At 43.4% G+C, this 26,094-nt stretch overlaps 1 protein-coding gene across 2 annotated transcripts in view; it reads right to left on the bottom strand.

The window, feature by feature from the left end:
* Positions 1 to 26,094, bottom strand: part of TAF3 (TATA-box binding protein associated factor 3) — a 172,041-nt gene that overhangs the window by 140,550 nt on the left and 5,397 nt on the right. For both annotated transcript variants that reach the window (XM_054989150.1, XM_054989151.1), the window contains exon 2: positions 22,177 to 22,419. In XM_054989150.1, the coding sequence (XP_054845125.1) occupies positions 22,177 to 22,419 (243 nt within the window). The remainder of the gene's footprint in view (positions 1 to 22,176; positions 22,420 to 26,094) is intronic.

Here is a 26,094-nt window from a genome sequence, read left to right as displayed (position 1 = left end):
TTTGACAGCCTTTAGGCAACAGAAAGTGCACAAGAAAAGCTCTGCTGTTAAATGACCAACAGTGTTTTCCACTGAGTGAAGGAAGACATACAGGTTGAAAAACAACACTATCCACAGCAATGGCACAAAGAATAAGGCTCCATTGCTAATTATTCAGGGAGCTGAATTTAATTACAGAGAGAACATTAAATGCTTTCCAAAACTGGGGGGAGGGGGGAATCAAGAAAAAACAGAGAAAAGGCATTCCAATGGCCATTGGTGCTACAACAGTGCCCTCCACTGGTATAATAATACACCACTTCACACTGAACGAGCAGAAATGTATGATTAGACCAACCTGGCGTAAGGCAAGGGTCTTTTTCAGACACTGCTGCTCAAAGCAAAAACACAAAATGAAGCAAAATCCAGACCGCAATATTCCACAGTATCATTTCACCTACTCTGCTCTTCTCATTTTGTGGTATCACCATACTTACAAAACCCCTCTTCGAGAAAACAAACAGTAGCAAAGCCTCTGTGCGTTTGTTAAATCTGCATTTCCGCCACAGGGATCTTGACAGTTTTTGGTTCCAGGCAGCCTTCTACCCAGGCAACCAAACCTACTTACCTACGGAAATCAAATGCTGCTGAGCAATTTCAGACCACATTTTAAGCCCAACGCTATCAATTTTTTTTTAGTAACACCATCATTGGGCTGGCTTTTAAAAAAATACTTAAGATGAAAATACCACCGTGACATTGTGACTCTACAGAGGGTTGGATGTGACTTCTTTTCCAACATTCTTTTATCTCCAAGCCTCTCCTCCGGCCACCCTGACACCCCATGTTGTGCAGTAGTTAAGAGTGCTGAACTGGGATCTAGGAGAATTGGACTCATCCAGGCTCTGCTGTGACACCCACTGCATGAGCTTGGACCTGTCATGACAGGATGTCCTCCTCTTCTCAACTAAGAAGGAGAACTATGAACACCACCTTGAGTTCCTTGAAGGAAGATCAGGATAAAACATATACTAGACAGCCTTGGCCCTCATCGACACCCCATCCATTGATATGCATTTTATAAGATCGTCCAGTGGAAGCAATCTTCAAGTTTGCAACTTTGTAGTCTAAAAAGATCAGACCATGTCTCGGACGAAAGTATTAGAAACGCAGAATGTTTGGAATCCAACAGAAAATGTCCGTTCGGCCCTGAGTAAACAGCAGTTGCCAACTCAGAATAATTGCATGTGTTGCAGAGTTGCAGCCAACTTTTGTGTTGTGAAACTCTTGTTTGCGTAGGTAGATTAAAATGCGGTTCTTCTTCAAGTCACTGACAAACTAGCCATTTGCTTCCCTCTCCCAACCCCTGCTCTTCAAAATGGTCTCAAGCTCCAGCTAAAGGAAGTATGGAAAGTCCATAATTTGTTTGCCCAGAGTCAACGCAATGGGATATCCATGTGGGAATTAAGTGATCCTCAGAAGAAACAGTCTCAGGAAACCAGTCTTCTGCTGTCAGTTAAGGGCAGGGTAGATTGGAGTCAAACTTTGCTGCCTAACCTAAGCCGATAAAGTGGATCAAACAGGGCTGCTGGGTGCCCTCTAAGAAAAATGCAAGAACTCTGCACTATGGTAATCCAAATGTGGTGGTAACCTGTGCCAAACCAAGCCCCTTCTGCATAGTTTCTCTTATTTTGCATAATTTTTTTCACTGTTTGTAGGATATTTCTTTGGCAGCCATGGGGACGGAGGAAAAGAAGATCTATACGGGACACTAAATCCCCCCTCCAGCTTCTAAAATTTCACCAGCCATTTCAAATATATATTTGTGACAGTTTGTGATGAATTTTGGTTCGTATTTCGATTCGTGCCCGCCTCTATTTCCAACATACATGAAGCAGTCCTACAAGCCAGCGCTAGGCTCTCGTGGTGTTTTCTTCATACCCAGGGTACTGCCGATTGCCACTTTCGGGCCAGAAACGAATCTTCCCCCAGGCCAGACAGGCCGGGGATCCTGGAGGTTTTTTGCCTTCCTCTGGGCATATAGCAGGGGGCGCTGGAGGAGATGGGAGGGCAGATAGTAGTGTATTTCCTGCATTGTGCATGGGGTTGGGCTAGGTGACCTTTGAGATCCCTTCCAGTTCTATGTTTCTAATGGACAGAATTGGGATGCAGAGGAGAGGACTTTGCCATACAATAGTATGGCATGGAGAGTAAGGATTTTGATGGTAAACAGGTCGGGGACAAATTCAAGAGGTTTGCAAGTGAAAAGCACAAAAAAAGATGTTCTTCATGAAGTCCTAACATTGAAGGGCTTTGGAAATATAGACTGCAGAATAGAACAGCGTTTTATATATCCACAGAAGAACTGTAGCATAGGAGGAAAATGTCATTTGCAGCAGAATGGATTCATGGGATCTCATCCTATTTAAAGCCAGCCATTGAGGGGGGGGGGGGCATTTTGTGCAGGAAGTTTTCCAAAACGGAAAATTTCCCAAGGCTATATTTTTCTGTGGAATGTTTTTCATCCCACACATGTAATATAGTTTATCTATAATTATCGAGGCTGATGCGCTGCAAATAAATCCTATTAGATCAGCTAAATGTGGGATATAAAGTACGGGCTCTATCCAGTGCTTATACGTAGTGTATTTGTCTTCTTTTGATAACACCATTTAAATTTTTCTAATATTTTTAAAATTCTTTATTTAAGTTTGAATTGGAACATTTTCTGATTCAGATCTTCCCAGAAAACCCATATAACTGATTTAAGCTGATGCACTATCTCCATTTTCAAACAGGCAAAGCGAAGACTGTAGGGTAGTTGTGTGTTTTTTTGAGGAAACAGAGAAAGTTCATAATCTTCTGGAGTCAGCTTCAAGGACTGAATGAGATATATGCCCGATTTAAGAACAAAATGCAGACTTAATTTCTTTATTTGGATGCTTCATGTAGTTACAGCTTCTCACTGTTCTAGTTGTTATTCTTTCCTCTTTCTGTATTTTTATAAAACTTTAATTTGATGAAAATGTCCATCAAAATTATCCAGTTAATTAGGGCAGACAAGGAACATATGTTCTATAAAATAAAAGGGGTTACAGATCTACAGGTCCTCCAATCCAAAGGAGAAAATCTATCTAAACAAGATGGTCTTCATCGTTCCCCTAAATGATTAGGAGAAAATCAGGTCTGCGTAAGTAACAGAAATTTTCCTCTGGACTTCTGACTCCAAAAGTAAAACAGTCTCTCTATGAAGAACATGAAGGAGAAGGGGTGTGCCTCCGCAGTAAGTTCAATCCCAAGCATCTCCAGTTGTTAAAAGGATCAGGGAGTAGGTGATATGAAAGACCTCTAAGTCTGAGATCCTGGAAGTTCATGATCAAAAAGAGTCCAGTAGCACCTTTGAGACTAACCAATTTTATTGTAGCATAAGCTTTCGAGAATCAAGTTCTCTTCGTCAGATGCATGGTACTCTTTTTGATTTTGCTACCACAGACTAACACGGCTAACTCCTCTGCATGGAAGTTCATGGAAAGCCAGGATTCAAATCCCAACTCACTGGTGTGAGCTTGAATCAGTTACTGATTTTCAACCTAATGTGCCTCCCAGGGCAGGGGTGAACATAAAAGGAAAATCGAGGGTAGGAGGGGAAGAGACCATGACCAGTATCTAAAGAACTGCAGCATTTTTTTTCTCACACCAAAGAGGGATTTAGGATGTGTTTCAAGTACATTAAATGAAGGATCTTTTCGAAAGCTATTTGTGGGTCTGGAGGCTTCTCAAAGGCTTGTTTTAAAAAAGAACACAGAGACAAATGGAAAATCACAGGACCCTAGCTGACTGGGTGGCTAAGAAATTGTCACTGGAATTTATTGCTAGGAATTTGAAATGGCTGCGCTCAAGAATCTAGTGGCTGGTCTCCTAAACCTCTTCGATTCTTCAAGAATTCTTTCCCAGCTGCTTACTCAAGAGGGACACAATAAAATAACGAGCAAAGCTTGCCCATCACACAGCCAGTGAGGTACCTTAAGCAAAGCGCACAGAGAAGAAATCAAAAGAACTTTCTCCAAACTGGAAAATTTTACAGACGACGCTTACAGAATCAAATGCTAGAGATGAAGGAGAGCCCCAGAAATTCACATTCACTCTTCCTACAGACAGCAGCATTATCTGATCTCTTGGAATGACTCTATCATGATGTTTTCCATGACCTTTCTTAGCCTGCCGTTCCATTGTTGAGATGTTCTCAACCATAAAGATATCCTTCAGATATCTGGATGAGGAGCAGTTCTGAACCAGCAAAGCTCTATCAGCCAGACTTTTGATAAGTCAATTTCCTTGCCCTGACCTCTTGCCATTGGACATGGTGTCAGAGAACAACTCCAAAAAAAGAACTTCTGAAGTTTCAGACATTCGTTTTAAGTCTGTTTCCTCTGTGACTTTATAGGAAAAGATGAAAATGGATTCAACCAGCATTTAACAAGAGACAACCAGTAGCGATTTATTCTCTCAGCAGAGAACTCTCCGGGACAATATTCTCACTATTGGGAAGAAGCTGGTCCAGGTCATTGCTACAGTTTTAGAAGTTAACTCACATTAGAGTTGCTTCATTTAACACAGACCAAATGCCCCGTTTCACAATTCTGCTGAGCTGCTGATTACAATTTAAACACTAAGATAGCAATCCAATCCAGGTTCTGTGCATGGCAGTGGAAGCGCAAAGCACTTTGTGCACATTACGGAAATTCTGCACGCAAAGCAGCATATGTGGGATGGGAGAAAAGGTGGACCAGAACTTCTCCTCTACTCAAAATAGCAAGAGTACACCTGCACATATCCATTTAAAGGTCCATACAGAAACACTACTGGTAAATGTCCCTCAACGATGTACAAACACACACACAAAGCTGCCTTATACTGAATTGGAAACACACACACGAAGCTGCTTTATACTGAATCAGACCCTTGGTCCATCAAGGTCAGTATTGTCTACTCTGACTGGCAGCAGCTCTCCAGGGTCACACGTGAAGCTGCCTCATACTGACTCAGACCCTGGGTCCATCAAGGTCAGTATTGTCTGACTGGCAGCAGCTCTGCAGGGTCTCAGGAAGAGGACTTTCACATCACTTACTTCCTGGTCCTTTAAACAGGAGATGTCAGGGACAGAACCTAAGACCTTCTGCATGCAAAGGTCTACCACTGTGCTACAGCCCCTTCCCAAATTCTCCTCCACAGCCTTTTTTCTAGATCCCAAGCTTGAGCATTTTCCGGGAGCTGTAATCTTAACACTTTGTACCCAAGCTGGCTGCTGCTGGATGAGCAAGGCTCCCCCCTCCCCTACAGCAGTATACATCAGTACATTGTACCAGCACCTCTTTCCACAGTACTGGCACCTCTTTTGGCTGGCAGGTGTGGTGCCCCAAGATGGTGAACATCATGAGTTCTGGCACCTCCTTTTTAAGAAAGAAAGCACTGAGGAAGCTCATAATGCACAGGAGAGCACATTATTTAAAACATGTTTTATTATATTGACTTTTAATATAATTTCGATGGACTATTTAATACTGAGATTGCATAACTTTCCAAGCCTTTCAAAAGGAAGGAGCTTTAAACAAACAAATTAACAGGCTTAAGCAAGATCTTAGCTAAGTATCTTCACTACCTAATAAAATTAAACGTAAAAAGCCTCAACTTCTTAAAAAATGAACAGTCGTGGAGAAAGGGATTAACTGCAGCAGGTATCAGTATCTGAAAACATGGCCATCCCGTTCAAAGATACCAAGTACTGTAAATGGATTTTTTTTCACTAGAACAGAGACACGTCAGCAATGGGGACAGAGTTCAATCCAATGTGAAACTCCAAGTCTCAACTTTTAAGGGGAAAACCCCAACAACTAAATAAAGGGCTAAACAGAGGAAGCAAAAGCGTAGTCCCCTCGGGACTCATGGTAAGTTCTGCAGTACACAACTTAACAGAACAAGTAGAAGAACTGCATGTTAAAGATGCAACATGGCTTATTGGAACTCATCCACCATGGCATGAGAAAGGAGAGGCAGCCGGGCTGTTCAAGACCATGAGCAACTTGGGAAAGGGGCTAAAAGGGAAATTCTCTAATGCACCATGAACAGAGACAGTGCTGCATAATTGGTAATAATAGCCAGGGCTCATTTTGAGGGGGAATGCACCAGAACGGCATTCCGGCAGTTCCCGTCAGGTGGCCCCACCCACCTGACTTTAGGGCCATTTAGGTCTCGATTGGGGCCAAAATGGCCTGAATCCGGGCCAAAACAGCAGGATCAGGTCGGTGCTGGGCAGGGGGACCCTCCCCTGCCTGGCACTGTCCTGGTCCTTGCTGTTTCGGCCCTGGTCCGGGCCCGAACGGCCATTTTTGGCCATTTGGAGCCCGTTTTGGCCGGGATCAGGACCGAAACCACCAGGATTGGGTCAGTGCCTGGTGAGGGACCGTTCCCCTGCCCAGTACTGACCGGATTCTGGGCCGTTTTGGGCCCGATCCAGGCCAAAACGTGCCCAAAATTGCCATTTGGGGCCTGTTTTGGCCTGGATTGGGGGCAAAAGGGCCCTGATCAGGCCACTGCCAGGTGGGGGAACACTCTCCCATCTGGCAGCAGCCAAATCCCAGCCATTTTGGCCCGATCAAGGGGTATGGCATATGCTAATGAGTTATGCTAATGAGTTCCTGCAGCTCTTTTTCTACAAAATGACCCCTGATAATAGCCCCTGTCCAATAAATGGGCAGAAGTTTATGTGAACCAGAAAGGTAAGAGTCACGACCTATGCGGGTGATTGGATGCTGCTGCTGGAAACCTGTTCTCCAAGGCAGCCTGCCATGGGCATAGCTGGCCTTAGGATTCTTGCAACTACACATTAAAGCTAAGGGTGCAGTTCTAACAGAGAGATACAAATAAGGCTGAGGGGTGTGCAAAGATGTATGGGCAGATGACCACTGACAGAAGGACAAGCAAAAGGTTCTGAGACCAACCTCAGTGTCGGCACAATTAATATACTGAAGGATGGGTAGATGATGCTGAAGGAAAAAACAAACCCTGCACTCAGAATCAGCCCCACTGCTTTCAGATGAAAGGACCCTGAAGTGGACAGTAAGAAGACAAGACCTCAACCGTCCTAAGAACATGTAAAGACCACTTTGAATTCTAGCCAAATGCCCTTGTCTGGTTTTTTTACCCATCTCTCTGTAAATCACGTAATGTGGTCAGGTCATTCTCTTACTTCTTTATGTTACATTGCGGTTTCTACCTGGGATATACACAGCTAGTTGCCCTGACCAGGTTAGCCCAGGCAAGCCCAAACCTGGCAGACTTTGGAAGCTATCCAGGGGTGACCTTGGTTAGTAATTAGATGGGAGACCTCCAGGGATGACCAGGGTTGGGTAACAGCAACCACCTCTGTTAGCATCTTGGCCAGGGGTCACCAAAAGTCAGCTATGATTTGATGGCATTCTCCACCACCATGCAGCTAGTTACCATGGAAAAAATTAACTGCAACGTTCCTCCTCAAGGAATACGGCACCTTCTGCAGTAAGCACCCATGAGGCAGACACCAGAGCCTGCTGCCACAAGGGGAAAATTCCTGGAACCATGCACACTGAAACATATGCTCCAGCGTTTTTGGATCTCAGCCATGAAACACGGGACCAATGTCCCATCTGGATGTTCATATACAAGACATGAAAATAGCAGTCTTTCCAGATTATTTTTTTTCAGAAGTTAGTATTCAGGGGGATACTCTTTCTGTACATGGAGACAGACTTTCAAAGGAGGGCACAGCACAGTTATCAGGTAGTAGTTTAGACAAAGTTACACCACGATATTAGGATTCATAATTTTTCCAGTTAATAAAGGGAAACCAAATGACTTCAAATCTCAAATCCACTCCAAGAAATAGTTCATTTCCCCAGAGATCCTCAATGCTCCTGAGGATCACTCCAATGCGGCTGCCAGGGTCTGAAGTCGGCAGCGATTTCTGTGTAGGGAGAAGGTGAAGAATTACGTGCTAGGCATACAACTACAGGATTTCAATGGAGGGCACCAGCAAACCATAACTTTGCTATGATTTCACACATCCTCACTGCTTAAAATATTATATATAGGCTATAATCTGTGCACCCAAGTGCCTCCGAAACGCCGGGCCAAGAGCGTGAAATAAGATTTAGAACTGGAGTGACCACAAAACAGCTTGCACCAAGTTGCAAAACTAATGCAAATAATCACAGAATCTTCGAAGGGAACCTCGCTAATAATTTATTCCAGTTCAAAAACTCTATACTTAAGTCATCCTCCTTGAAGAAACCAGTTTGACTTTTCTCTGAAAGTCTGCAAAGGTTGTTCCAGGATCTACAGCAGCAGGAGCTTGAACTTCATGCACGTCTTTCATTCAGTTTAACTTAAGTCTAAATGACTCAGACTTAAAAATGATTTTAGACTTAATGACTTTAGACATAAGCCTTAAAAAAATGATCAGTGGATTATACAAACTCATTGCTGAGACCGATCAACAGCTGTTAACCCTGACAGCCAAATGGAGCTTCCTTGTACAGAAGAATACCTCTGAATTATAGAATTATACAGTTGGAAGGGGCCTTACAGACCATCTAGTCCAACCCACTGCCCAATGCAGGAACTGTCTAAAACATCCAGCCACTCCTTGAAGACTGCCAATGACGGATAGCCCACCACATCCCTAGGCAGCTGATTCCACTGTTGAATTATTCTTAGTGTGAAATTTCTTAATATTCAGATGGTACTTCCCCTCCCCTCCCCTCCATTGTTTCGAGTCCTATCCTCTGCCACCAAAAGGAACAACTCCCTTCCCTCCTCTAAGTGATAGCCTTATAAATACTTAGAGAGAGAGCAATCATGTATCTCCTCAACTTCCTCTTCTCCAAACTGAACATTCCCAAGTCCCTCAGTCTTTCTTCGTAGGGCTTGGTCTCCAGGCCCCGATCATCCTGGTTGCTCTCCTCTGCACCCGTTCCGATTTGTTCACATCCTTTTTGAAGTGAGGCCTCCAAAACTGCATACAATACTCTAAGTGGGGCCTGACCAACACGGAATATCAAGTGCTAAGGAAACAAGAGATGGGCACCTCCATGTCCTGCTTGTGAGCACAAGAAATATCTACACGGTTGCTCACAATGATGCCTGACACCTTTAGGCCATTCTTTGTCCTCTTTGTTGAGGATGACTTTCAAACAGCTTCAAACAGATGGTTTAAGACATCTACTAAGAGCACAAGCGAGGAAGTCTCCAGCTTTATTCATTTATTTAAAACCTTTCTATGCCACCTTTCCACCCAACTCGGGCTCCCCAAAGCAGCAAACACTGAAACACTTCAAACATTAAAACTGTGTTTAAAGTACAAATGCATGTAAAATATTTAAAACAATTCGATAGAACACAGAAATGCATATGCACGGATAAACACAAAAAAGGGAGGAGGGCTAATAAGAGTTACTGAGGGAACACTAAGCAAAAGAAAAATGCCTTCACCCACTGGGACAAAACAATGATAGAGGAAGGTCCACAAATCTCCCTGAGAAGGGAGTTCCAAAATTTCAGCACCACGACCAAGAAGGCCTTTTCTTGGTTTGCTTCCCATCTAGGCTCAGATCACAGGAGCATGCAAAGTAGGGCCTCTGAAGCTAACCAGAGTGGTAGGTTAGGAATATATGGCAGTGTGTCATCCTTAAGGTATGCTGGCCCCAATCCGTACAGGGCTTTGAAAATCAATACCAGCACCTTGAACTGGGCCCAGAACTGGGAACACGTGTACATAGAACAAGACTGGAATTATATCATCCCTATGACCTTCTCCAGTCAGTGTTCTGGCTGCAGAATCCTGTACCAACTGTAGCTTCCAGACAGTCTTCAAGGGCAGCCCCATGTACTGTCCATTGTAGTAATCTAATCTGGATGTTACCAGGGCATGCACCACAGTGACAAGATCTTTCCCACCCAGGAAGGGCCGCCGCTGGCCAACTCTGCCACCTGCTTGTCCAACAGGAAGCTGGGACCAGCAGCACTCCAGGCGACGAACCTTTAGGAGGAAAGCAACCGCGTTCAGAACAGAAACCATCCCAATTCCTGTTCTAGGGTTTGACCCCCCCCCCCCAGATCTACTAGCAGAGGAGCTTTCCTCCAGTGGAACGAGCTTCTCCTGATGCAAGAGGATCTTCTAGCAGACTCTTGGATCAGTAGCAGACTCCTTTTGCCGGAGTACTAAGCCTGCCCCCTCTCACCAAGTCTCAATTCAGTAACGGCCACTATAAATGGACTTCAAAAAAGCAAATAAGCCTTATCCGCCCCATCCCCGCCTATTCACAGGGATTTTTTTTTAAACGACTCATTCATTCATATACAGGTCATGAATAAGTACTGCCCTGAATATTTATTTGAAATTTATTCATTAAAAATATTTACATCCTGCTTTTCTTCCGATCAATGGGGCTCCATATGCAACCCTCCGAAGCACTACGTAAAAGCAGTTTTATAACTTAGAATGTTCTTTATCACCCCATGCTGTTCTAATACCATTCTTTATAGTGTATGCATAAGTGGCAGGACTCCCAAAAAACAATTCCATTACCGTTGTAGTACCCTTTATGACTTGTATATTAAGAATATAAAGTGATGCTTGTTCAAGCTCTATGATTTGACTGATGCTTTTTTTTTTACCACCCAAGGCACAAGAAAAAAAAAGTTACACCCTTGCATGATACTGTGGCTTTAAGGTACACAACACAGAAATAAAGCCTCTTTAATGAAGGCTTTCAAGTTCCTTATACAAAACCAAGCATTGCTTTGTTTCATATTTAATTTGCAATAGGATACCCAGCAGCTTAGCTAAAAGAGCTTTTTTGGCTGGTGACTAGACGCCTGCTGAGATGGGCTCCATACAGAGGTAGTACTCTATTGGAGACCAAATCCTCCAAGCTGCATCACATTCTCCTTTAAAGTTAATCTGAACATACTGGACTCGAGAGGAAATGAAAGGTGAGTTTCTCTCCCTTCCTCTGGCACTGAGACTTCCTGAGCACTGCTGATTGGTCAAAATATGCTATTTCCTCCTTGCAATTCCCAATAGTGTCTGTCAGACAGAATTAGCGTGGCACACATACAGGGGGGAAAAAAACAAAAACCTGCTAATGTGTCAATATGCAAAGGCTAAGCATATGTGGAAAAGCTAACACCAGAGAAACTACTTTACACAAAATAAGCACTCTTGTAAACCATTATTATCCTAAAATGAGCTTTTTGCAATATTTAAAATCGCAAAGCTAGCTTGACACTGAATGCAAGCCAAAAAAGAGGGAGACAGAAAAATTCTCTAAACAGTACTACAATATTGAAAAAGTTTCATTTAGTTATTCTGGGGAAGGGAAGGGAAAACAGGTTGGAAGTGGGATCTCCAAGACTCTCCAAGCCAAACACTTCAAGACGATCAAAGCATATTATAGTCTCAATGAAACCAATGGGTTCAAATGCTCATCATGGGACTAATTAAACGACTGGGGGCAACATGTATGAGAGAAGTCCACAATGGAACTCGCCCCGAGATATTTTTACTTATTTCTTTTACTTCATTTGTACCCTGCCTTTCTGCCCCATGGGGAACCCAAAGTGGCTTTCATCATTCTCCTCTTCCATTTTATCCTTGGAACAACCCTGTGAGGTAGGTTAGGCTGAGTGTGCGTGCCTGGCCGAAGGTCACCCAGCAAGCTTCCACGGCAGAGTGGGGATTCAAACTTGGGTCTCCCGGATGCTAGTCGATGGGTCCCCAACCTTTTTGAGCCTTGAGGGTTCCTTCGGAATTCTGACACAAGGTGGCGGATGCAAGCACGGCAGGTGGAGCCAACCCCAAAATGACAGGGAGTGAGAGCACAGATAGCTCTGATAGTAATTCTTCAATATTTCAGGCAGAAAGTCTGTTCAACAGGATGCCTTTTGAAATGAACACGTTGTTTAAAATATTTTCTTGACTATGTATAGCTTACCTTCAGACATGCAGTGAAGATCCTTGTGTTGTGGTGGTGGCAGCTGATGTCAAAGCCGCTTTTAAAATACCTGCACAGCCAATCAAACTGTGGCCAGTCAGAAGTCCTGCTGGGCAAAAGCCCCATCCACTTTCTAAAAATACTTGCCTGGCACCAGGAAAGGTGCCAGTGGGCACAGTGGGCTGACCACCCACCCCTGTCCTAGTCCACTATACCACACTGGCTACTGGGGAGAGTAGGAAGAAAATGATCTAACGCATCCCATCCTCAACTCCATTTAGTTGGAGGCTATCTTCATTAATTGCGATAAAAATTGCAATTAAATGAGCTCACTGTCAGAACCTCAAAAATTCACATTTTAAAAAGTATGAAGATTTTTAAACACTTCTAAATTGCATTCAGTAACTATCCCTGGACTAGCCATCATCTCACATTCCCAATGGTGCAAATATTCATTGTTTTGAGCAGCAGGATTTGAGTCCAGAGGCAACAGAGACCAACAAGATTTTCATAGTGTGAGCTTTTGAGAGTCGGGGCTCCCTCCTTCAGATACCCTGATGTGTCTGAAGAAGGGTGCTCTGACTCTTGAAAGCTTAGACCCTGAAAATCTTGTTGGTCTTGAAGGTGCCTCTGGACGCAAATCCTGCAGTTCTACAGCAGACCAACACAGCTACCCACCTAAAACTATCCTCGTTGCCATGAGAACCTCATACGCATAACCAGATCCCACAAAAAAATATATGACATTGTAAACCACTACTTGGGGTGACAGTTACTCTGGATAGTGATCTCAATAGCAAAAGTTGTTATTCATACCAAATACTTTCCATTAAAGTAAATGCATTGCTGTTTACACATGGCTGGTATCAAATAAAGCAACCTATCTCAAACTGGAGATCAGATGTGGCCATCCTACCAGCATGCAAGATTCTCTTATATCTCTGGATAAGAATCCCTCCTTCCCACAGAGACCTCTACGCCAGACGCAAACAACACAACGAAATATTGGGGAGCTGGCGCCCTTTGCATTCTATCTCTGAGTCACTGAACAGTCTCACAGACGTGATCCCTAAAAAAGCAACGTCTATGCTCCTAATCTATTAAGCATAAACAAAGTTTTTCTTGTGCCACTAAAATAGATTTTGCTGAGAGAAGGCAGGGCAGCTGCTCATTGGAGCATTAAAAAACAAAACCAGGGGATAACCTGTCAAAAGGAAACTTGCGCTGTCATGCATGTGGTTACTTGCCAGGACAAGTAGCAATTGCCTCCTGGCGAGCAAAAGGGTGGCAAAGCATGTATGTGTCCACTACCAACACAAAGCGAATGGCTCTCTCCTCGATTGTACTCTGGCCTTCCGCTCTCTAAGGTTAGAAGCCACTCCCACATTCATTGTAACACTCTATTTCCTTGGCTCCGTATCATTTATTCCCTCTCTCTGAAATGTTTTATCAACTGGGAATTCCGTCCCCTCGCCCCAATTCTAAACTACACATCAAATCTCCGTATTCCAAAAACGAAAAACATGCTGCAGGTTTTCATGTTGCTTTGTTTAATTAATTTCTTGCCGTGTTTATGGAATTTAAGGAATTTTCAACCCCAGTTGTTTTTGGCCTCGAACAGATTGTAAGGGGGCTTGGGGTTGTGTAAAATGTTGGAAGGGCTCTTTTGCTGAAGCACAAATCGCAGGCTTTGGATTACTGATGAGCGGAAAACTAAAGTTCAAATGGGATGAAGAACTGTGGTTCTTGCAAGCTTTTCCTACCAAAAAAAGGCCATGGCGCTTTGCATTTGCTACGTTTTTCCATTGCCTGATTCTCTCTTTGCTTTGTTTAGCAGCTGCCAACAGATACTTTAGCATGATTTGAAAATATTAAGCTCAAAAATATACTTCCGCCAGTCGATGGGTACAATCTACCTAGGAGTTCTCCTGCATAGAATTAGCTGGAAATTCTGGGGTGAACAGGAGCTCCACAAGAGCTCTGCACAGGACAAGGAGGTCCCTGTGGAGGGGGCCTATTAGCCTAATTTGAAACGTATGCATTTTGGAGTGGAACAGCCCCTGATGCTCCCAATGAAACCAGATCCTCAAGCTGTACACAGTGCAGGAAGCAAAGTGGCCACCGAATAAAGCAAAACATTGTCAAGAAGAGGAGAGAGAAAGAGTAAAATGACACGACAGCTCGAGCCAAGGGTTTTTGGTTTTTTTTAAGTTTTCCTGAAATAAGCACATTAAGAAATATAAATCGTTAGCCCCAAATATACAGTCACAGGCTCCTTTTATTTGGGGGTTCAATGTTGCTCTCCTTGTCTTGCCCTCGTGACAATGAAGCCAAAATTGCAATTTCTATCTCGACAGCGCTGTTTCTCCTTGGCTGCAAACAATTCAGGATTTAATTGGAAGTATTATTTACCATGGAACAATTTGTTTTTCCAAAAGGCAACTGAACTGAAAAACAATTAAACTCTCTCCCAGAACTCTCTCCTAAACAGTCCAAAGCATTAATCAGGTGATTTCCATTTAAACTTACAAAATATTGCCTTAGAAAGCAGATCCAAAAACAAAACAAAACCACCACCACCCCTCCAAAATACACCCCTCCATCTATCACAGAGACAAACTTTTGACCCAATGCGATTTATTTACTAATTTCTATAACCGCATTTCAGTCTCAAGACCAGAGCCTTGGCAAGATCTATCACTGACGACTTTGCTATGGTCCTATTTCAAAACAAGATTAATAATCTGACCTTTCTTCAAAATCTTAAGGTTACCTATTCTAACGGTGCCATCCTAAGCAAAGTCACTCCAGTCTAAGCCCATTGATTTCAATGGGCTTAAACAAGAGTAACTCTACTTAGGACAGCACTGTAAGCTCATCACCTAACTTACGCTTAAGGAGAACACATCCTAATCAATATTCTTGCAGTATTTTCCTTGGTGACTGCATTGAAAAGAATGTCTTGGGGGCAAATGTTACAAATGTTCTGAAAATTACCTCTACAGAGAAAATATTTTTGCCTGCTACTGAACAGAAGCTAATTTTTCTACATCTTTGTTCCAGCTGCCTATTCTTTTCCTTTTGAAACTTGTCTTTCCTGACTGGCTCTCCCCCCCCTCCCCCCAACAGCATCCTCTGTCTGCTTCGCAAGCTTGGCTGCCTTTCTCATTTTGTCCGTTTCTCCTCTTGCTTCTTCCCTGCTAGTCTGATGCAAGTATGGAAGTTCATTCGTACAAAAGCAATCAGTGTCTGCGCTCGACAAGTGGAATGCCAGAGGGAACTTAACACGGACTTGTGCAGGACTGAACAATCAGGCATGGGTGGAGGCCAGGATAAGTTGTTTCAGGCTGGCCTCCTACCCAGAAAGGAGGGGGAGAGAGAGAGAGAGAGAGAGAGAGAGAGAGAGAGAGAGAGAGAGAGAGAGAGAGAGAGAGAGAGCTGAGTGGAAGGGGGTGCAAAATCACCGGCTATACAGTTCCCACTGGCAGAGCACGGCTGTTTGCCTGCAGTAGCGTAGCACTCCAAAGGAGCTCTGCTTCTGAGATTCCTGATGTTTGAAAACCAACAGCTATCTCTGCTGCACTGAAATTAAGAGAGTTAGATTTAAGTGAATTTGAAGCAATAGAGTCGGGCTGTCCCTGTTGTTCCAACAGGCGAAGTCATATTGCAGGTATTTTTATGCAATCATGTTGTCGGTTTCACATACAGCAGAAGCAGGCAATATCTACAGCCTCTTTCCACACCTGGCTCATGCGAGACGTTTCTCCAGAACATTCTGTGACATCACAGCAGCTCAGACAACATCTGACGAGGACACTCTATTCATGGGGCCCCCCCACTCCTACCATCCTCTTGATATCTGAAGAAGACAGCTCTGACTATCAAAAGCTTATACCCTGAAAATCTTGTTGGTATCTAAGGTAACCAAAACAGTTTTTACTCAGATAGGAGGGCTGTATTGTAGGGAGGTGATCTCAGATGATCCGCTAATGAGTTAGGAACCATAGACCTCACCACTATGTTGTATTGGATTCCTACTAATGCTATGTCTTTGTGAACTTGTTTCTATTTACCCTATGGCATTGTTTATGGAAATGTCCCCGATACTGACTGTATCTCACACTGTGTTATCCACCTTGAGTCTCAGTGAGAAAAGTGGACTATAAATGATGTCATAGACAGACAGACAGACAGGATGTGCTGCTCAAATCCTGCCCATCTTCTTTTTGCTGTCCTCCAACACGAGCCTCCTCTTCACGGGTGCTTCACTCATGGCCTTCAAGCCCCTCTGCTTTCCAAAACCTACTCTATTTCCTCTGAGCCTCTATAATTCTCATACACGTTGCGTTCAAAAGCACACCACGGCTTCATTTTTTTCATTTCGGTTTCCTCTTCTTTTCCCTATCAAGCTATCTCATGCTATCATGCCCTCTGATTGCATTGTTATATACTGTGTAATCCACTGAGTCTCAGCAAAAAAGGCGGGCTGTAGATAAAGTAAATAAATTAATTAAATTCATCCCCTATTTATCTCAATCGATTTAGAAGTTTAGCCAATGTTTTGAGGAGGGTCGGTAAGTAACAGACAGATGAGTATCTGTCGGCTAGTGTTTTGTCTCTCTTTTTGTAAAAGCTGCAGTGAGTACAAAATAGCAAAAAGTGCTATTTTTGACCGATCAGTTTGTCATTTTTTAACCTGCCCTTTCCCAAAAGTACTCATGTTGGGGCACATGGTTCTCCTCTCCTTCATTTGATCCTCACAACAATTCTAGGTAGGATAGGCTGAGAGAACTTGACATGACAAAGCTGAGCTTCAGGGCTAAGCGCTGAATCCTAATTATACACACAAACTTTCATGCCACATCGGCCCTCCGGATCTGCACTCCCATACGATGCTTCACTGATGTGTTATGACCACAGTAAGTGCTCTCAAACAGTCCACTCAACATGAAAAGTACCCACCGACTGTGTATTGGTAACCACTGCTGCATACATATTATATTAAAAACACACATCCAAATAAACAGTTTAGCTTATTCTCCATTTCTGCTGCGGTACTTGGTACTGAACAAGCTTTCTAATCCAGGTTATACAGAATATCTCCATTTAGGAATCCACCTACCCCTAGATATGAAGTTGCTCTATTAATTAGTGAATAAGCTTTCGAGAGTCAAAGCTCTCTTTGTCAATATTGCAGAATTATCCCAAATACGGTAACTTCTTTAAATCTGCAGCTTCCACTCATTCAATCTAGCAAGGGGTGTAGAAGAGCGCCGGGTCCAAGTTTTGCAAAGCAGGAGAGCAACACCTGCTGGCCACCATGCGTATTAAACAAGAGTGTGTTGAATAAAAAATGTTCCACAAGCAATAACAGCAATAACAACAAAAATCAAACCCATGACAATATAGTTACTAATTATTACTGGAGCAGACTGAACAAAACAGATCAGTAGTCTTCTCAAAAAGAAAACTATTTCCTAATGCCCACTATTGCCTTGACATGAGGGTGGACTACCAAGGCTAACTTTTGCTAAATTTAAACATAGCCTACACAATTTTACAAACTATACATCTGCATTCACTACAGCATTATTTGCACTTCCTTCAGGTTTAAGAAGAGGCTGTAAGAGCTGCTCTGCTGGAACAGACCAATAGTCCATTTAGTTCAGCATCACTTTTGTCTCAAATCTGCTGCCCATCAATGCCAATATGTACTCATGAGTTCTAGGATTTTGGAAGAAGGAATAAACAAACACTCTCTGTTTCTCTCCACTTTCTTCACCATATGCATACTTGGATAAATCTCTATCGTGTTCCCATTTAAATAATCTTTTCTCTAAATTAAAAAGCTCCAAACTACTAAATTAAATTTAAAAGCTCCCATCAGTTACTTCTGATAATTTCAGTCAGGCTTGGATTGAATAGAGACTATGAATGGTTATCTCAGTATCAGAAGTAACTGATTTCATTATCAGAAGCTACTGATTGCATCTACTCACCTCTCCTCTCTCCACCTATATATCTGACCAGTTTCTTCTTGTCCTCCATGCATCTGAAGAAGAGAACTGTGATTCTCGAAAGCTTATGCTACAGTAAAGTTGGTTAGTCTTTAAGGTGCTACTGGACTCTGTTCTATTTTTGCTACTACAGACTAACACGACTAACTCCTCTGGATCTATATTTCCATATAGGGAAAGTGTTCCAGCCCTTGGTAAGTTTTAATTGGTTTTCTGCACTACAAAATGCAGTTTGAGATACAAAGACCAAAACTGCATACGACAGTCCAAATGCAGGCATACCATAAACCATATGGTACCATAAACCTCTACAAAGGCCATTTTCAACTCCTTTCCCTACCCAGTCCTTGCTTTCAGGCAGCTCCCACCCCTGTTCTTGAGCAGCAACCAACCAGCAAAAATGGAATATATACTGGAGGGGGAAAGGACGAGCCCCTGAAACAAACCAGCCCTGCTCGCTCAAGTGACGCCATTGCAGTTCCCATTCACTGGAGTACCCCCTATCGTATACCAACAATTCTGCTCTGCCGTTTACACCGACCGAACTGCACGATCTCTTTGCAAGAATAAAGAGAGACAAGTCAGACATTCAAAATGGAAAAAACACAGAAACCAATGAAGGAGCATTTCAACTTCCCTGAGCATTCAGTGAGAGCTTTAAAAATTGAAAATGTCAGCAGAAAAATTACAAGGGGAGACTCTTTCCAGAAGCAGCAGTGTTGGAATTCATATGCGGATTTGGAACTATTAGACTTGGACTTAACAGAGACTTGGAGTAACTCCTTTTCTACAAAATATAATTATACCTCCTTTAATAGGAGGCCACCACAGAAGACTGGGGCTGCTACGCAGAGGAAGGCAATGGCAAACCACCTCCGCTTGTCTCTTAACTAGAACACCATGTAGATGGGACCACCGTGAGTTAGTTGCAACCTGATGGCACATTTTTTTCCTTGTTTGTGTACACGCCATTCAGATTCACCCTAGTGAAGTGGTCCACATCCACTCTGAGTGGACTGTATATTAAGGCCCTGTGCAGACTGGGGCCAGCATACCTGAGGGACCATCTCTCCTCGTATATATTCCCCAGAGGACCCACAGATAGGGAGGAAAGAAATCGTTATCAGTCCCTGGCTCCAAGGAGGCCTGCCTGGCCTCAACTAGAGCCAGAGCTTTCTCAGTCCTGGCTCCTACCTGGTGGAACGCTCTGTCTACAGAGACCAGGGCCCGGCAGGATCTACTATCTTTCTGCCAGGCCTGTAAGACAGAGTTGTACCGCCAGGCTTATGGCTGAGGCTGGGCCTCCACTGGCAGGAGGATACAACATCTACCCCCCACCCTATGAGAGCTGCCCATCACTGTTCTTAAGCTGCTGCTATGTTCAATTGCACAGTTGCATTATTTGTTATTAACTGTATTGCCGCCATCAGGAAAAAAAGTGCTGCTATTTTTTTATATTTTTGTATGATGCTTTTAAATGTTTTATATGGAATGTTTTAAATGTTCTTAATGCTGTTATCCGCCCTGAGCCTGCTCGCGGGGAGGGCAGAATACAAATACAATAAAATAAAAAATAAATTAAAAAAATAAAAAAATTCTCTCTCTCTCACACACACACACACCTTTTACATTATGTTACATTAAATTTGTTCTTCATTAAAGGTGTCACAAAAATCATTTGGACAATATTTAGTTTGGTGTAATGAATATTCAGTTTGGTGTAGTGGTTAAGAGTGGCAGGACTCTAATCTGGAAAACTGGTTTGATTCCCCACTCCTCCACTTTAAACTAGCTGGGTGACCTTGGGTCAGTCACAGGTTCTCAGGGCTCTCTCAGCCCCACCCACCTCACAAGGTGATTGTTATGGAAATAATAACAACAGACTTTGTAAACTACTCTGAGTGGGTGTTAAGTTGTCCTGAAGGGCGGTATATAAATCGAATGTTGTTATGTTGTTGTTATTCAACCAAAGTCAAATAACAGGGAAATCAACCGGCAATATTTGATGAGACTGACAATCTTAAGAGCTGCAAGCTTCATTTTTTCTGCAGCACGTAAGGGCTTGTTACAAAAACAGAGCAGGGCATTAAGACAGCCACCTTCAGTCTGCTGTCCCCAGCTGTCCCATACGCATCGGGGGCACAGGGGACTGAGAAATGCGATGCCTGACCAGAACGGTCTTTGATACAGATTCATCAGGACTCTTTTGGGTTTATGTTATTATCTATAAATGCCTAATTAGCAGAGGACCGAATGTGAAAGCCTAAAAATTCTCCTTCCCCTCCAGCAATTATTTGAAATTGGCATTTGGACTGTGTACATCCCCAGTTCTTTGCACCATTTATCTTCATTGATATATTGCTATGCATCTCTCTTAGTGGGTCCTGAGGCATGGTTTATTTGCAAGAAGCCTTTGCAAATAAATATTTGCAAGAAGCCTTGCAAATAAACCACAGAAGTCACTAGCTTACAAAATACATTATCGCTGTGACAGGCAGGATCCCACCAGCTTTTCCAGAGGTGTAAAAAGAATGAAGGGCAAGCCCCCCACGCACACCCTCCTTATTGAAACCTCCTGTTCCACATACATCCCCCGGTCTGCAATGCAGCCTTCGGGGGTGATAAAAGGGGCTACTGAATGAAGGAGGAAGGCAGAGAATTCTCCATTTTTCTCACAGGAAACTGGTTAGATGCAACCAAGTGTACCTATGATAATTATCTGCGGCATGTCTGCTCTCTGAAGGGAATGAAAAAACAAACACAAAACTCTGCTTTATCTTAAAAAGCTTCCCAGCCAGATCACCTAAAGAAGATTCTTACCATTTGGCAACCAGGTCATTTACACGTCAGCTTCACTGGTCCAATCGGCAACCTGATTTGCTGAATGTTGGGTTCTACTGAATCGTTTTATCAAAGGAGCTTTCTTACAAGCCTTCCTTTGCTCTGCCTGACAGCAGCTCATTTTACAGATGGGTGACTGAATCCAAGACTCGGGTGTTTGTCCAGATCCAACAATATCAAGGGCTAAGCAGAAATTGGACCTCAGGCCTAAATACCCCTGGATAAGCCTGTGAGCAAACTATGGGCTCCTCAGACCCAAACCTGCTGTCTGGGGCTTCCTTGACCGAAGCATGCTTGGCCACAATCCACTCCTGTGCTTTACACGGTTCCACTGCTATGGAACAAGCTCCCTGAAGAGACTTAGGAGATGGAGGGTGCCCTCAAGCCATAAATGACTTATGGCAATCCCTGCTGGGGTTTTTATATCAAGAGACTAGCAGAGGTGGTTTGCCATTGCCTGCCTCCGCAACCCTGATCTTCGCTGGAGGTCTCCCATCTAATTACTAACCAAGGCTGACCCTGCTTAGCTTCTGAGATCTGACAAGATCAGACTCACCTGGGTTATCCAGGTCAGGGCAGGGAGACCTATAGGAGCACATAACCACTGGCCTTCTGGAGAACATTTTTGTGAAGGCATTGTGTCTATTTGATGTGTGCATTAGAGGTCTATTTGGTGTATTCCTTGGATCAGTGGATTTTTAAATGAACAATGTTAGCTGCCTTGGGCTCTTAACAGGAAAGGTGGGATACACTTGCTTTAAAATAAATTGATTTCCAATTTGCTAAATCCTTGACCATTTACACTAGTGTAAAATTACAGAAGTGGATAGTAAAGAGTCCAGTAGCACCTTTAAGACTGACCAACTTTATTGTAGAATAAGCTTTTGAGAACCACAGCTCTCTTCGTCAGATGCAAGAGGTTCTCGAAAGCTTATGCTGCAATAAAGTTGGTTAGTCTTAAAAGGTGCTACTGGACTGTACTATTTTGCAACTACAGACTAACATGGCTAACTCCTCTGGAGAAACGGACAGCCCTCCCTTTGTGGATTTGGACAGCCAAGTGCCCTTTCCCCCCATATCCATTCCCACTTCAAGCATTATTACAACATTTAATTCCTCCCTCACAAATTGCAGGGAAACTGTACAGAAGTAGTATATCCTCGGGACCAATTTTATTCTTGCACCCTGTTGAACGACGGTGAACTGCCATCGCAGGCAGCAGAGGCTGGGCTGCCTGAAGCAAATGCACACAAGCCACGCTCGGAAACAAATAGGTAAAAATAAAAACAGAGAAGTGAGTAATTTCTCACCTTCTTGGGAAGAGACAATGGGTGGCATGTAATCAGGAATATACTCTTTCCTCTCTTCTGCATCTTTGCTTCCAGGCTGGGGGAACTGCAAGACATTATTCTTGCTGACGGGGAACGAGGGGATTTGATGCGCAAAAGTGACCGGCTCGATATTGAGTATGTAATCTTCCAGTTCATGCAGGTTGACCCCCATAAGCTTGAAGGCTTCCCCTACATCCTCCAAAATTGGATCTGTCCGGCCATCTGTAACAAAAAGGAATTTTAATAAGGATCAGGTATTTAAAAAGCCACTAGAAAGGAGGAACACTGTAGGGGTTTCCTGCACATCAGAAATGTGCTCATTTAGCAACCTGAGGTATGCAAACACTTTGTTCTGATGACTAGGAATGTTAAAGAATTTTAAAGGTACTGCTGTACTGTGACTTTAAAATAAGAAATCTGAATACATATTCTAACGCTCATTCCAACATTAATACATGTACCCTTAAAGAGCTAGGAAAATAGTCACATCAGGACTCACACCCATACATTCCCAAGGCAAACTCAACTATGCCATCATTCCCAAAGCCAAGTAAGCCAATTATGCCCTTGATTTTGTAAGCATAGACAGACAACTTTGGGCCTTCTCCCTTTGACCACCACGGTCTGAGCAATCTCCTCTCGCTCCCCCTTGTCTCCACCAACACAGCTTGCTGAGACAGGGATGAGAAGGTTAGGAGTGGAAAACGCCCAGGATTTTTAGTCTTTTCCTCACCCCTCTGTCCATAGGCTTTTCCAATTGTTTCCACAGGAAAAACAGAAATTTGTTTCCACAGGAAAAATAGAAATTTTTTTTTGAAAAAATGTTTATGAGTTAGATACTTTTCAGAACAAGGTTTTAAAAGATTTTAGATACCCTTATACCCTCAAAACTAATGATTGCACAAGACAATGTGTATGAGAACAACCATTACGTAATGTAGTTGTGTATGGCTATCAAACCTACTTTCCTCTTTCAAATCTCTCCATTTCCCGCAGCACGTGAAAGAAACCAAATTGTAGCTTGGATCCTATACTAACGGAAAAGGGAATTTCCCACTGGCTCTCTCTTCTTCTCTTTACTATCTAGCCTGTAAGAACAGAGAGTTCTTCTATAACCAGATTTGCTGTTGATTTCGGACTAAAAAGTGTTTCCAAACCCAGTGCACAGAGGAGTATCAATGATGTGCAGTCTCATCCTATAACCTACTTACTCAGAACTAGAGGTGGGCACGGACCAGGAAAAACCCACGGGCCGCTGCGTCGTGGTCCACTGCGTTTCACGGACCACAGACCATGAACTTTTAATGGGCCCGTGCTGGTTTGCAGACTGGTTCGCAGGACCGGGCCCGCCAGTCAGCTGGAGTAAGGGAAAGTTTAAACTTTAAAGCGCTCCCTGCACCAGAGTGCTTTAACGCCCCCCCATGCTCCAGCTGACTGGCCCGCCAGTGCAGGCACCTTTACCTTTACTCCCACGTAATTGTACACAGAATTTGCAGCCTTGAACATATGAAACTGCCTTCGCTAAGTCAGACCATTGGGCCATCTAGCCCTGCTCTGTCTACTCTGACATTACATCTCTGGATCTTAACTACAAAACAATCCCAGCTTTATCAGCTGAGATAGATCCTTTCACCTGGACATACCAACATCTTTCTACGTGCAAAGGGTATCCTCTTCTATACTGGAGCTTTGCCTCTTCTTATCTTCCAAAACTGTATCTGAAAAAGTAAGCTCTAGTCTATGAACTTTTGCCACCAAAACTGTTTTATTCTTTAAGATGCAACAACTTCTCCTTGCAAAAACTGTAATTCCTCTACAGTCTTATAATGAATTCTTTCTGATTGGAGTTGAAACCAAGTATTGTTTTGGCCCTTCAAACAACAGCAATTACTGGTTATAACGAACTCCAAAGCATTTACATTTTGTTTGTTTTCTCTCTATTCTGCTTTTGAACTTCTTATGCTTGTTGTAGGAGGAAGGAGATGAATTCTCCTTATTTGAAAACCTGTCATTTCTTTCCTACAGGAGAACTTTCTATGCTTACAATTGAAGCGTCCAAACACCAGTAGTTTACAGTGCATCAACACACACACAAATAAGCAAATTTAAATCTTTTTCCTTTTATTAACACAGATAGTAAATGTTCAGTTTGAAAATGGTCTTATTGCTACAGAAAATACTGGGTGGGTTTGTATTTTACATCTGGATAGCTGTTGTGGGTTTTCCGGGCTGTATTGCCGTGGTCTTGGCATTGTAGTTCCTGACGTTGAGAGACACTGAGAGATCTCTGTCTTTTGGTGCTACACCTCTGAAGATGCCAGCCACAGCTGCTGGCGAAACGTCAGGAACTACAATGCCAAGACCACGGCAATACAGCCCGGAAAACCCACAACAGCCATCGTTCTCCGGCCGTGAAAGCCTTCGACATTACATCTGGATAGTCGAAAACAAAAGGTTGACTACCAAACCCAGCCGTGTACAACCATACCAATTTCCTGACCCATCTTTAAGCAACCCTCTTTTGCCTTCTACCCTCTATAATCAACTCCATCCATTTTGTCCCCAAATTCCTTGCTACTTCAGGAGCATAATTAACAGTGTACTCGTAGGTATAGGGCCTCAGTACTAACTTATTAAGTGACTTTGAACAAGCCAGAACCGCAGCTTCATATTCACAATATGGGGATGCCAGCACATTCCTACCATACAAGGCTGTTGTAAAGATTGCTGAGATCATGTGTGCAAAGCATTTCCACCTCTCTAAATCACTATGTAAATGCAGTTTTGGGGAAACACCGCACACACATTCCCCGTATCATCACTAGTCTCCCTTGTTACTACTATCCTCACAGATACAACAAATCCCACTTGAGGTGCTCAGCCCTTCCCTCTGGCTACCAGTTTTAACTCTATCTCATGTTGATCCTAATGCCTGTTTGTGATCGTGGCCTTTCTCCATCCCATCATCATGAGAGCCCAAAAGTGGTTCTCCTCCCTCCCTTTCATTGCCCCATACTCATCATACTCCCATGACCCTCATTTTCCCCATCTACCCAGATAAACCTGCTGCCAGTTGGCCAGGCAGTGGGCTCCCCTGTGGCGTCTGTCTGGCCACTGTTGGAAAAAGGATGCTGGACCAGATAGACCACTTATCTGATCCAGCAAGGCTACTTTCATCTTCTCATGTACCGTGTCCTCACAACTGTGTCCTCTTCTCGTACTCTTCTGCCCATTCAGTGCCCCATCAGAACCTCATGTCTTTCCTTCCTATCAACCCTGTCGCCAAGTCTCTGTGGCCCACCTACTTTGTCACCACAACAATTGTGTGGTTTTCCACCTATCTTACTGCCATGACAGCTGCACACTTCACCTTCACCATCTGTCCCCACAGCTTTCACTCTCCTTCCCTCTGTCTCATCTGTTTGCGGCAACCTGGGCTCATTCGGATTGGGTATCTTTCTGCTGGGCCTGCAAGACAGAGATGATCTGCCGAGCACATGGTGACTGAGATGGGCGAACCAGTAAAACTGGCCTCCTGCTATGGGGGGGGGGCATGTGTCCCCCCCCCCATCGACGATGTATCCATCTGTAACTGGCCACCCTGCCCCACGGGCTTGTTTAGGCTGTTTTAAAGTACTGTATTATTGTTTGGTGATTTTATATTTCATGCTGCCAAGTTTTATTATTGTATTTATTATATTGTTGTGATTTTCTCTGAGCCTGCTTGCAGGAAGAGCAGAATATAAATTTAGGTAGGTAGGTAGGTAGGATCCCCATGATGACCACGCAGCTCTCCCCTTTCCCATCACTATTCCAAGGATCAGACCACCGGGCCATCCAGTGCAACATCCTCTTTGATCGTGACCAACCAGCAGCCCTGAAGAGACAATGAACAGA

The sequence above is a fragment of the Eublepharis macularius genome, chromosome 9 (assembly GCF_028583425.1).
Source record: "Eublepharis macularius isolate TG4126 chromosome 9, MPM_Emac_v1.0, whole genome shotgun sequence".
Classification (NCBI taxonomy): domain Eukaryota; kingdom Metazoa; phylum Chordata; class Lepidosauria; order Squamata; family Eublepharidae; genus Eublepharis; species Eublepharis macularius.
This window is presented reverse-complemented; position numbering and strand designations above follow the sequence as displayed.